The 13,493-nt window shown below is 48.4% G+C and overlaps 1 protein-coding gene across 7 annotated transcripts in view; it reads left to right on the plus strand.

Annotated features, from left to right (window-relative positions):
* RREB1 (ras responsive element binding protein 1) overlaps positions 1 to 13,493 on the plus strand; it is a 163,895-nt gene that overhangs the window by 95,687 nt on the left and 54,715 nt on the right. For 6 of the 7 annotated variants that reach the window (XM_074348056.1, XM_074348054.1, XM_074348059.1 and 3 more), the window contains exons 2-5: positions 3,486 to 3,602; positions 6,766 to 6,889; positions 7,488 to 7,700; positions 12,420 to 12,509. In XM_074348056.1, the coding sequence (XP_074204157.1) occupies positions 7,530 to 7,700; positions 12,420 to 12,509 (261 nt within the window). In that variant the 5' untranslated portion in view covers positions 3,486 to 3,602; positions 6,766 to 6,889; positions 7,488 to 7,529. Of the gene's footprint in view, positions 1 to 3,159; positions 3,346 to 3,485; positions 3,603 to 6,765; positions 6,890 to 7,487; positions 7,701 to 12,419; positions 12,510 to 13,493 lie in introns of those variants that run through there. The other variant, XM_074348055.1, reaches the window with a different exon arrangement.

Below are 13,493 nucleotides of genomic sequence, written 5' to 3' on the forward strand. Positions count from 1 at the left end.
AAAAGCAGCCCCTAGGGGATAGGATGGGGAAGGGTGCAGATGTACATTCTGGGGGAGAAACTGAACAGAGTATGGGGACCTGTGGCAGGAAGGCCTGAAAGCAGACTGAGGCCAGCGCAGGGAGAGCTTGAATGGCAGGTTAGAAAGTCTGCCGTTAAAAGGGGACATGTTTTGGGGGCAGAGCTCAGAAGACAACCCAACTGGAGGCCACATACACCACCTTAGGACCCAGGGTTCCTGCCCTCCCCTCACCTCCCGGCTTTGCTCTCTTGAACGTGAGCTGTGCCAAGGGATGCATCATCCCCCCGTTCTTAGTGACCCCTCCTCACCCAGGGAGGAGGATCCAGTACTGGCTGGAGCAGCTCACGGTGCCTGGTTGTCCCGGGCCTGCTCGAATGCTCTACATGACACTGCAAGGCTCCATTTGACCAAAGCCCCTGCCAGCAACGGGGGCGGGGGGGGCACGCACGAGTTGCCGCCCTACCCAAGGCATAGACTGAACCCTCAGCCAAGAAACACATCAACTTCCTGGAACTCAGAGCCGTCATCCCAGCTGTCAGCCTTCAGAGCACACGCGAGGCTGGCCTGGTCAGAGGAGACAGTTCTGCCCCGAGCTTTGCAGGCACAGCCACGGTGCAGCGGCTAGATTGGCTGGGGTTCCATCCCCAGCCTAGCCAAGACTTTCTGCCTCAGCCCGTCCTCAGAGAGATGTCCTTGCCCTCACAGCCCAGAGCATTTCAATGTCTGAACCCCTCTTAACTCACACTCTTCCAGCCCATCCTGGGTTGGCCCAAACCGGCCAGCGAGGCTGTTCACTGGGCTTTTCCAGTCAGGGGATCAACCATCCCAAGTATGCGCGGACATCTGTGTCAGCCAGGCATCGCCGCCGCCCCAGCTTGGTGTTGTGAAACTCATCGCTGTACGGTTTGGGGGCTTCTGCTTTCATCCTTGGCATCCGGGCTTACCCCGTCTTTCCTGGGGGCCTCAGGACGGATTTCACATTTCACTTCAAGAAACCTCCGGGTTTTCATAAGCTGGGAAGCTTTGTTTCTAGACCATCTTTCCTTTATCTTTCATCTCTTCTTTGCTGTCTCATTGGACCTGGAGACAGGATCCTTAATCTTTTCTTTCTGGCTTCACATAGCATTGTTCCTTATCTCTGCTGGGGCTGGGGCTGGGGCTGGGGCTGGCCTTCCCCTCCCCCCATCCCCACCTAGGGACCTCTGCCCTCTCTCAGCTGTCCTGCTTCCATCGGATCTGGGCAAAGCCTGTGTGGGAATGCAGATCCAGAAGCTCAGGACCCTCCCTCGAGCTGGAGACCCACCCCTCCTAGAGGTGTTCTGTCACATCACCCCTACAGGAGTCATCCTCTAGGGTATGACCCCTCCTCATGGGCCTTTTTTTTCTTTCTTTTTCTTGAGGCAGTGGCGATAGAGGTAAGGGGTGTCTTGAACTTTCTTCCAAGAGCTGTCCTGTACCTTTCCGCTGTCTGGGTTCTGTGAATCCCTTAGGCCTGGTGGAACCCAAAACAAACAGGGTAGGGACTCTTGTTTCTCAGCTTAATTGCAAGACTTTCTTGATATTCGGATCGTTTTCGTCCTAGAGCAGAGGATGGATGTTCCAGGGTCAAGTCTGCCAGGATGGCCCTGTCCTCCCCTTGGCTCCCTTTGTGGATTGCAGAGGTTCCTTGGTTGGACTTTTAAAGGCATCTTTTCTAAATGAGGGGAAGGAGAGGGTCCAAATTTCAATGAGAGTGTTAGTTATATGCTGGAAACTTTTAATTCCAGAGACTTGTTTCTCTGACGTGTGTTTTTATTAATTATGTATAGAAATATAGTTCATTTTTCTTATTTGGAGATCTTGGCAGTTTCTAAGAAAAAACCATGGAGGTACGCCTCTCCAGACTTTCTTCCTAATAATTCTTGCCCTTAATATACAAATGAAAAACAATGTAGGGAAACTTGGCTTGCCCTTTTTTTTTTTTTTAAACAGCATGTAATTTCACCTTAGGCATCTTTAAATTTAGATGGGTGGGGAGGATCTGAAAGGATGTTTTGTTTGTGCATTTCTGAAACCTCATGGGAATTTTAGTAAAACTGACTTGGTTCGTAGTTTAAAGGAAGGTGGATTATATAGCAAGTAAAACTGAGTCTTACCCTACTAATCCCAGATGAGTTTCCGGTGCCCCTGACCCGCCTGATACTGAAGGAAAATGTTGGGTATAGAGTAGGTATTTTTCTGTGAGAGGGTCCATAATTTTCATCAGATCCTCAAGGAGGGTCTTGCCCCCAAGAAGCCATCGAGTATGAAATTTCCTTGAAGCTTAAGGGGGTCTCTGGCCCGTTCAGGGGCTGTCCTTAAGAGTTACTCCTTATCTCTTGATACTTTATTCAAAATCAGAACTTTTCAAAAGAGAATGGCCCAAAGAAAAAGATGGAGAACTGAAGCAGTGAGGTGCAAAGAGAGAGAGCCAGAAATCACTGAGGAGCTGCTTCTGATCGTGGAGGGGGCTGGTGCAGCTTTTACCCCCAATCAGAGCAGTCCAGCAGGGGCATGCCCACCTCAGGTGCTTGGGAGCTGTGGACAAAGTGAGTAAGATTCAGGAGGATAACTGGGCGTGCGATGTATTGGACAGCTTTTCTGCAGACACTCTGAAAGGGTTTGATAAAAAACGTTTTACATCAAGGAAACGTTTCTCGACAGGTTTTGTCCGCGTGGCAGTTACTTTACTTCTTCCCCTGTCTCGCTTTGCACTCTTCAGAGGCTGCTTTAGAAACAGAATGTGGCTGAGCATGTAGCACTGGGAAATGCTTTCTTCCAGTTTGCTCTCACTTCGCAGAGGGCCAGACACAGCGTTCTCCCGGGTCAGGGATTTGAGGCCCCTGGCACTCCCAGAGCAAACTTCCTCAAACTCTTGAAAGGAGTGTGCAGTTTGAGTTTCCTGTATCTTCCCTACAGAAAGGAAAAGATCTGCCTTTGTTCCTATTTGAACTCTCCCCCTCACTCAGGAAAAAGTGTAGCAGTCACTCCTTTACAAATTAGGGGGCTGTTTTAGTCCCATCTGTTTACTTTCAGCACTCTTCCTTTTCCCTCTCTGTGTTTCTGATGGCACTCACTGCTGTCTTTTCTTCTCCACCCTTTAAACCGGTGGTCCGTCAGCATCTGCTGTCAGCGAGCCATTAAGACGGTCAGAGCTCCACGTGGGGCCCCTGGAGGTCTTGGCCGTTCCCGCGGGTGTTGCCGTTGCAGCTGTTGGGGTGCTTTGGGGTTCCTGTCCGTCCAAGTCACACTTGATCCGGTCCCTCTTGCCCAAGTGGAGCTGACCTAGTTGCTGGAAGCGTGCTTGTAAGTGCGGGCAGGGGTGGGATATGCTCTGTTGTCCTTAATTTGTAACTCCCGGTGGTGTAAGTGGAGAAAATAGTACTGAGACAGGACCCTTTCCTGCCTGGACTTCCTCTTAATGTCACCTTTTCTTGTTTTTGCAGGTTGCTCCAATCTGCTCCAGAGGTGGTGGCTTTGAGGTGTGACCCTGCCCACGCTTGGGCCCAGCCAGCGCCAGCTCCTCAGTAAGGAGGGCCAGCTTTTTAAGACAAAGGAAACAGGTCCGTTAAATCTCGCTGACTTTGCTTGAGTCACAGTCGCTTTGAGTGTTGTCTTCCCTCTCCTCTCCCTTCCCCGCTGAGTGGCCTCCCCTCTGCTTGGGGTCCTCCTGAGGCTTCGATGCAGGACCACAGTGACAGTATACCTGTGAGCTGCTGGTTCTTCCTGACCCAATGGCCTGGGGTGTCGGGTGAGGAGTCTCAGAGGGGTGCAGAGGGTCTGGCTCCCAGGAAGCAGCACTGCAGACACCCCCGTTCCCTGCTTTTCCCTTCCAACCCCAAAGTTCAGACTGTCTGTGTTCAGAACTGGACCACCAGGCCAGTCCACTTGGCCGAGTCAGTGGAGACAACGATTTCCTTTCGCATCTGTGACTTGGGAGCCCCATCTGGGCTCCCTGCCTTCTGGTCCCAGCTGGAGGAGGTCATACTAGAATGGGGCCCGTGAGTTTTATTTTCACTCTGTTCATTGTGGCTGTCGTTGTTTTCCTACTTGCAGTGGCGGGGCTGATGTGTAGGATGGTGTCAGGGAGCAAAGGAGGGAATGGAAATATTAAGACTGTAAACACCTGTAAAGAAAAACGTGCTCTGTAAATGGACCTTAACCTCTTAAACCAGTCTTTCATCCTCTGAGGCCGAGTATCAGAAGGTGTAGGTTGGTCGGTTTGGGTTCTGCTCTAGTGTGGTCCAGAGTCGGGCATGGGGGAGAACTGACCAGTCCAGGCCACTAGCTTCTGCTTAAATTAGTGGATAAATGCACCTTAGCGTGAAGGTGGATTTGTTTTTTCTGACCTGGAACAATGAGCTATATTGTTTTATACCAAGTCTGTTCCCTTCTTCCTGCTCCATCCTCCCAAAAGGAGAACTCAAGTGTAAGACACAAGCCGCAAGCTGGAGGAAAATCTCAGAATAGCTCCAAGAGGCTGGTGGGGGTTGCTTCTGAAGCAGCTCTTCAGGGATGAGTCCAGGGACCTGTTCTTCTTTTCAACCGTGTAACTGGGAATTTCATTCTGTTAATTACACTTTCCGATCAGAAATGGTTTACTTACATTTAAACTAGGAAAAGGAAGTGAATGTGGGTGATCTTGGCGTCATCAGTGGGTAGTGTCACACTTCACACTTTATCCCAGAGGAGGAAATAAATTTAGCAAATGTCTTCCTGTCCAGACAAAATGGGAAATAGCGAGTTTGCATGACTTTTCTCCTTTTCCAGTTGGGATTTGAGCCCTTGCAACTCTCAGCCCTTAGGTGGGTTAACTATTGTGACTATTGCTGGGTATTCTATATTTGGGACATTTATGTAGTTTGCAAGAATGTATCTTTGATGTTACAATGATTGTGACAAAAATTCTTACTGGCACTTTGCCTCTTTTTGGTGAATATATTTTTGTTAGTTTTCATATCGAGTGTTTCCAGTCTCCATTTTCTTTCCCTACTCAGTAAAAGAATTAGAATATATATTTTGTAACTTACAATTTTATATTTGTCCGAAAGGTGTTTGCCCTAATCTATTCCTAGTCTGAGTAAACTCTACCACATTTTTCTTCTCTAAGTGTAGAAGTGTAGGACGAAAGTTCATCTAAACTACTGTAAACTGGGGGAAGGTTAACTTTCTCTTTGCCGACATAATATAATTACAATAGAGAAGATTCCTAGTCAGTTACTTCATAATTTGCTATACGTTAAAACTATGGAGGACTTATGTTTAAAAGAATGAGAGGGCTTTGGTATTGAAGGCGTCTGCTTATTTGAATCAAGCAAGCAGTCATACGCGGATTGATGGTAACAGTTCAGGGGAACTGGTGATACTTCCGTTAGAAATCCTTTAAGAAAGAAGGGAGGGGTGTGTGTGCTTATGTGTGTCTACTTGTGTTGAAAGTTTTTTTATTTCCTAGAGAGGAGTCTCCCAAATAAACTTTCAAAGTCAGTCAAAATGGGAAGTTCGGAAGCACAATTTTTAATAAGTTTAAATGGTCTTCCATAGGGGGGAAGCTTCATGGAAAGACAGTAGCTTTGTTTTTATTTATTTATTTTTTAAATTTTGGACCTAGGTTCCTTCTTTTCACAGGAAAGATGTGAGGGGTGAAACTGGGCCCACTGGATCAGTGGTCTGAAGTTTCATGTTTGTGTAGTTCGTCCTTTTACTTACCATGTGGAAAACCTGTAGGTTTGTATCTTAGAAGCATCTGCTGACGAGGAAGGCTCATTTTGTCTCTCGACAAAGACAGAGCTGCTCCTGAGGTTCTCTCTGGCTGTTGGGAAGGTCTTAGCTCAGGGCTTCTCAGCTGATGGCAGCGTCAGTTAGTAAAGCTCTGTCCCCAGGCTCTCCTGCAGGACATGTTTGCAGCTGCTCTGGGTGTTACCATTTATCACATCCTAGGTCACTTCCCTTAGAGTTGGAGGAGGAACCGCAAGAAGACATGTTCTTTCTTGTGTTGCTCCTAAGTATTCACTTTGCTCCTGAGATAATGAGTTTGAGTTTTGACGGCAGCTGTGGACTTGCAGAATTTAGTGCACACTGTAGGGGAACAGGGCACGTGGCTCACCGGCAGGGTTTTGCTAGAGAATGTCTTCCCGGATAAAATAAGGGAACAGTTTGCCTGGAGACTTATTTCTGGCTGTTCCTACAGCCATAGCACTTCTCGGGAAGGAATGTAGCTAAGAAAGGTTTGGAGATGTGTCCACGGGCCATAGTTTTCCTTTGGGTCATCCTGTTCGTATTACCAGGTTTTCTAAAGGGCTGACCTAATTCCTTCTGGACTCTGAGCCTTGAGTGAATTCTCTTACTGCCTTGTCTTTGGTCAGCTTTAGGTAGAGACTGGAGGTGGGTGACGTGGGAGTCTGAGAGTCCTTGTGGGGCGCAGGGGTGGACTATAAAACAAAATTCACCGTGTGTATAAATATGAGCCACAGCAAGTAAAATACCACAGAATCGTTTTGGCTGTTGGGAGTGAGGGTGACAGCACCATAGGGAACATCAGTTAAGGGTGAAAAACAACCACAGAATGTGGTTTTGGAAGAAAAAGAAGACTTTGACATCGCCTCTCATAGCTCCCTGTAGTCTCATGAATATACTGGTCTGAGATTACGGCAGACAAATGATTTCCGTTTTTTCTTCACTAAGTGAAGAGACACTCACTTAATCTTCTTGCCTTTGCTTCCCTACCAGTGTCAGCAAGTGTTACCAAGAGAAGAAAAAAAAGAAGTGAACCAGCCTCACTTCCTGCTCCCCGTGGATGATAGCTGTAGCAGGGGAAGGTCTCGCAGGCTGTCGGCTGGGGCAGAGAATGGAGGTAATTGGCAGTGGAGGCTGGGTTTCCCTTCTGTCCATTTTCTGGGGTTCAGGTATATTACCTACTTGAATGTTTTAAGAAACAGTCTTTTTTATGCTGATTTGAAATTTGGTTGTAATTCTGAAAGCACTGGCTTCTCAGTTGTCTTGCACGGTTTGGGCTCCCCATTAAAATCACAGCATTGAAGCCTGGAGTTGAGCGAAAGCCGAGGTTTCTCATCACTAGTTGTTGGTCTAGAACATGCACGGAGTGGTAGTGAGTTAGGCTAGGAGGAGGGAGCTGGCGGCCCCTGGGCTTCTTAATCGTTGTAACCTTTCCCACTCTGCCTAATGAAAGAGTGGGAAGGGCAAACAGGCCCGCCTCAGGCCACTTTGTCAGGTGGCGCATGCTCAGAAAGGAAGCAAGGTTATCAGTTGGTCTTTGCTGGGACAGCACATGGTTTAGATGCCATATGGGCAGGAAGGTCAGCGTGAAGTGAAGAAGGAGCGCTTTAGGGGTTTTGACCCAACTCGCAGTGACGGGAGCCGTGGCCGTGCCACCTGGCTCTGACAGACGCCGACACTTCCCAGCCGTCACATCAGCAATTTCCGATTTTCAGTTCTGTGGCCGAGGCTTCCTGGAAGATTAAACCATTGTCCCAATGACGTCAAGTTCGCCCGTTGGCTTGGAAGGTTCAGACTTGTCTTCCATCAACACCATGATGTCAGCGGTAATGAACGTAGGGAAGGTCGCCGAAAATGGCGGGAGCCCCCAGAGCATCAAGTCCCCCGCGAAGCCTCCAGGACCAAATCGGATTGGCCGAAGGAACCAGGTAAGCGTCGGTGCGCCCCGCGGTGACGTCTGCGAGGGTGTTGGGAGCAGGCTATTCCCCTGAGCCCCAGCTTCCTAAGCCGAACCTTGGACGCGTTGGGAACTAAACAGACACGCCCAGAGGCCGCAGTCCTTTTTCAAGAGCAAACTTCTCGTAGCGCGTGTCAGTATCCTCTCATGGAGGGAGTATTCTGAGCTGTGGTGTCATCATTGGTGAAAACGCCTTTATTATTCTCTGCTCCGTAATTTGATTTGAACACAAGCTTTCTTCACGAGACAGACAAGGCAGAGAACTCAACTCATTTCTCTCCTGTGACGTGAATCCTTTCCTCATTCACGCAGCTGGTTGGTTGGGTTTCTGATGCCACCTCCTTGATACTTTTGAAGAGTCTCTGGGTGAGGTGGTGGTAGTTCCTGACTGTGCTCCTCAACGTCCCATCCTGGACCAAGCACACGGTTTGGCTCCAGAGAACTCCGCTCAAGATGTGATTTATTCCTCTTGAGTTTTCAGAGGGCATCGGATCGGGGCGGGTGGGGAAGAGCACATGGGAGCAGGGACAGTGTGAAAGTCCCCATCTACTCCCTTGGAAAGTAAGATGAGCCTTCTAATTAACGTACAAACGGGGCACTGGAGAAGCGGTTGCTGTCCCGTCAGCAGAGTGCTGCACGGCACTCGAAGCTCGAGCAGTGAGGTGAGCAGTTCCCCTTTGCTCTGGGTCCGTGCGATAGGAACGTTCAGTATTTGGCATCACTGATTTAATGGGTCCTTCCACACCCCCAGGAGAAGGCAGTCTTCTGAGTTTGCCTAGATTCCAGGGGAGGACAGGAAAGTAACCCTGTTGGGCTTCTGTGAGTTAATTTTCTTTTTTATTAATAACCCTACAGTGGCTGTCATTATACAGAATTGTCTGAGCGCAGCCGTGATGTTCTCTAAATTCACAGAAGTACCACATGGGTTACGGCTTTTGACACAATGTGCCCTCCAGGGAGAGTTGTGCCAGCCTAAAATCCCTCCGGCAGCGTGGGAGTGTCCGTTTTCTCCACCTCTTTCTCAAGGCCGAAGACCTGGCAGAGTTAAATGATGCTTTAGAGTTGGGGCATTGATGCTTTTTCTCTTTTTTTTTCCTTGCTTCCACGTGCCTCTCTTCCTATGGGTACCTGAGAAAATTCTCAGCCTGTATGACTGTGGCCTGAGCCAAGAAGGAGCGCTAGCTCTGGGAAGAAAAGGTTTATTTCCACTCTCACATGACTGTCCATCCATCCATCTATCCGTCCATCTCTCCATCCATCCCCCCATTTCACAATATACACCTGGCTCCTACTTCCAACCAGGTACTACACCCGGGGCCATGCTCTTCCTTAAAGAGCCCAGCACAGGCAAAGTCGGCCCAAGTCCAGGCTTTCGTCCCTTCCCAGTGGTTCAGAGACAGGAGGTAGGGCTGTAGAAGGGACCCCCGGCACTTCCGTCCCCGCATGGTGAGTGGAGGTGACTCTGCAGAGATGTCTAGGCCATTTTCCATCCAGCTCCTATGTCTTCCAGGGTTCCTCGAGGCCCTGGCTTAGTTTTTGAAAGGCGATCTGGGCCAGAGGAAGGATAGGAAAGACAGTTCATTAGGGGGAAAAAAAAAGTCAAGTGCGGTGCAGGAGAGACAGTGCATCATCCGCACCTGGGACGGGCGGGAGGGCTGAGAGGGTGCCGGGGGAGGAGTCCCAGCAGCTCACACAGTTCCAGGGCAGATTAGCCACAGCCGGACGCCGACAGGGGTGCCAGATTGTTTCATTACGGAATGGTTAGTTATCACATTAGCTGCTAATTTTATCTGTCAGCTCAGGAAGCACGCTCCTTCCTTCCACCAGCGCGGCCGCGGTAACTGGATTCAGCACTCTCCAGTAGGGCCTCTTCCAGCGTCACGATGCTCCCTTTTCTGTTTGATTTGTTTTTAAAAATTAAATCTGAGTCTGGAGACTTCCTTCTCCCAGACCACGTGGACTTCGTGGACCTGCGCTGCGGTCTGCAGTGCACCGCTGCCCGCCCCAGAGAAGGATTGGGCTCCGGTTCATGGTCAACCCCGAGTCAATCCCTTAGCCTCGGAGGCTGCTCGGTGTGTCCGTATCTGCCTCAAGGTGAATGCAAGGTGGTTTTTTTAAAAGAATTTGCCTCCTCAAGAGGCTGGCCACTTGGAGGCCTGGCTTTTTAACATTTATTTCCCTCCCACCAAAGAATCCCTTTTTTGAAAAAAAAATTTGTTTGATCTATACTATTGCTAACCTAATAATTTAACAAAAATGCCCCAGAGACTGAGTCTTTGCCCAGCTGTGAGGCATCCCTCGTTCTACGCGAGCCCTTGCTTTGCTGTTCACGCTGGAGTTTGGCATCTGTGTTTGGTGGTTCTTGGCCAGCTCCGCTGCGACTGCAGCCCAGCGGCTGAGAGGGTGCGACCCCGCTCCCTACGCCCAGGCCCACCAGACACACACGTTGTGCCTCTGGCAGGAGTGGAAGTGTGTGATGATTCGGTGAGGCTGCAGGGTCTTTTTTTGTTTGTTTTTTAATTGTCTTTGGGTTAATCAACTTCCTTAGAATTCATATTTGTGATTTTTTAAAATTTGAGAGTGAAAAAAATGTGTTGCATACCTAGTTCTCAGACCTAAGACTAGGAGAAGGTGTGTGTTGCTTAAAGTGGGGCTTTTTCAAAGTCTTTAAAGAGTGAGAGGCTGGGAGGGGAGAAATTGGGAGTTTGAGATTCACAGATACTAACTACTGTATATAAAATAGATAAACAACAAGTCTATACTGCCTAGCACAGGGCAGTATAGTGACCTGCAGTGAAAAGGAATATATGTACGCACAGATATGACTAAAAATTGTGCTGTGCACTGGAAATTGACACAACACTGTAAACTGACTTCACTTCAGTTAAAGAAAAAAAAGTGAGAGGGAACCACGGTAGGAACCATGTCCTAGACCCATCATGCATTCACTCCACCGCATCTGGTGTATGCTTCCATTTGTTTTTATGGTCTTCAGGGTGACTTTCATTTTCATCATCTCTCATGAGCCAACCATGAGGGTGTCTCCTTTCTGTGCCTTGGGGTGAATCCTTTCGGGGCCAGGCTTACATGGAGCACAGTGGTTATGTGCATGGGCTGTTGAGCGCTGGCCTGAGCCTGGATCCTGGCTCCACTGCTTCATAGTTCTCTGATTTGGGGCCACTTGCTTGCCTCTCTGAACCCCAGTTTCCTCATCCAGAAAACGGAATCTGTAATAGTAGCTATCTCTTACGGCGGTAGGGAAAAAACACTATTCTACATGTACAGAGTTTAGCACATAGTAAGTGTTCAATAACTGGTGTCATTAGCAAGGAACCAGAAACTTATTAAATAAGAACAAGTAAAAAGGTGCCGGAGGGTCCAGCCCTAGAGACGGCACCCTCGGTGCCATCCCCTCTCTCAGGCTGCCTGGGTGCCCACTTCCGTTAGTGCTGCCGGCTTCCCCAGCTACACTTTTGTGGCCTGGGCTCACCACAGTGCTGGGTCCCACCCCAACTCTGCATGAACTTTCACATTACCTAACTTAGTCACTTCGTCACCCCCAAAACTGGCAGGAGTCATCCTCTCCTGGGGACTTGTGGAACCCAGATTTCTGAGGCTCAGCTCCTGTCCTGCCCTAGTGATTCAGATTCAGCATGCCACGAGTCTGGTCTAGAAATCTGGGTTTCACAAAGCTCCCCGGGTGATTCTACTGATCTTTGGAAACCCCCTGACCTCAGTCTCTAAGCATCTCCGTTCCAAATCCTGGGAGAGGCCTTCAAGCCTTGATATCCCATTAATTTTGGGGTGAGGAACAGAGAGCTGTGCTGCACAGGGACCGCGTGGGTGAGGAGGTGACAGCAGGCACCACCATGGCACTGTCCGGGAACTCTCTGGAAGGAGGAGCTGTCGCATGTGGTTAGAGCTCATCCTTTTCCTTAAAACCACAAACTGTGGTGCTTGAGGGAAGCCTGTCCTGTGTGTTTGGAGGGAGCACAAAATGAGCCACCTTGCCGAGCAGTGAGCTGGTTCTCTTGTCACTCTGGGAGTCCTCAGGTTGGGCTGTCATTCCCTGTCACAGTTTCTTACTCTCACTCCTGTTTCTTATGTATGAGCAGTGGCACCAGGGGCTGGCAGCGAGTGGAAGGGCCCGCTTGATGTCTGTTGGGTGCACACTGGGCACTGAGCCCTTCCGCCCTCAGGAGGGTGGGTTTTTGTCGTAAGAACTCCATTATCACTCGTGTGTCTCGAGGGCCTCAGGACCAGGTGGAAAATTGTGACTGGAGCCTGGGTCAGACGTGGGGAGAAATACACCCCTTTTCTGGCTCAGCTGTAACTTGATGCTTAATTTTTCACCATCCCTGGTGATTCAACTAAATAGTGTCTAACGAGAACACTAATATTTTTTGAGCTCTTACTGGGCACTATTCCAGTGCCTTCCATGCACTAATGGGTTTAATCCTCATCACACCCTGATGTGGGAGGTGCTGTTACTTCCCCCATTTTACAAATGAGGAAACTGAGGGCAGACAGGACGGCCACTCACCCAGAGCTCATACCCAGCCATGCTCCAGAGCCCATGCTCCAGCTGTTCTGTGGCTGCCACTCTTGAGACCCGGATGATCATAACACAAACAAGGGGCACTGGTTCACTGAGCTGAAATAGAGTCTCCCTTTTATTCTGTCTTTTCAGGAAACAAAAGAGGAAAAGTCTTCCTACAACTGCCCCCTGTGTGAGAAGATTTGCACTACGCAGCATCAGTTAACTATGCACATCCGCCAGGTTTGCTGCTGCCTTTGTGTTTTTGTTTTAAATCATTCCTCATTAGGGGAGGGCAAGGTAACTTTATTTTAACAGATGAGTTGTGGCTGTGTTTAACTTAGATTTAATATTCTAATAATTTTGAGGGGCAATTATGAAACAATTTTTCTGTGTCCATGCTATTGTGACAAAGTCCCAGGTCAACACAGAATACCTTTTCAGAATTTAGCAAACATCTGGTTAACTGACCACATATTGCAGAAGACTTTCCATCATACATGACTTGCCAGCAGGAACCCAGTCTCATCACAGTACAGTGAGGTTGTAGATGGAGACCCCTCTTCTATACCTTGCTGTGAACTTACGTCATGCAGCAGGGAGTTTCCTTGATGTGGGATCTCTTCTGGCTTTTCTTCTTTACCATGAGATTTATCCTTTTCCCTTGCCTGCTATGGCTGGTTCCTGACCAAGTATTCATGAATCTAGGGCAGTGAAGGACTGACAGTTTTCAAATCATAACATGGTACTGAATAATAACATCATTTAGTAACTTGGGTTTGGATAGAAGTGTTCCTTCTTAACATATTTCAGAGGCCAGAACTCTCTGAACTGGGCAGGTTTCAGTTCTCTTTTTCTGACAGCTAGACTGAGTCATCAGACTAGAAGAATTAACGTGAGGACCATATTTCATGTTTGCCTCATAGTGAATCTTAATGCTCATGTTAATATTTGTGGTCAGTTAATCTATATGTGTCTCCAAGAAAAAGACTCCACTTCTTTCTGAAGTTTGCAGAAGTATTTGTCAAAACTGGAACATGGGAACAGAAGATTGTACCAAATATTTATTTGCCTGTGGTCCTGATAGATTTTGATGTTCGGGAAGGTATTGAAAATGACACAGAAAAAAATAGCTGAGAAGCATTACTGTTTTGGGTTTTGTTTTTCTTTAAATAAAGCTCTGAATTTGCATTTCATAATCATCAAGTTTTAACCCATCTTTCTAAG

The sequence above is a fragment of the Camelus bactrianus genome, chromosome 20, assembly GCF_048773025.1.
Source record: "Camelus bactrianus isolate YW-2024 breed Bactrian camel chromosome 20, ASM4877302v1, whole genome shotgun sequence".
Classification (NCBI taxonomy): Eukaryota; Metazoa; Chordata; class Mammalia; order Artiodactyla; family Camelidae; genus Camelus; species Camelus bactrianus.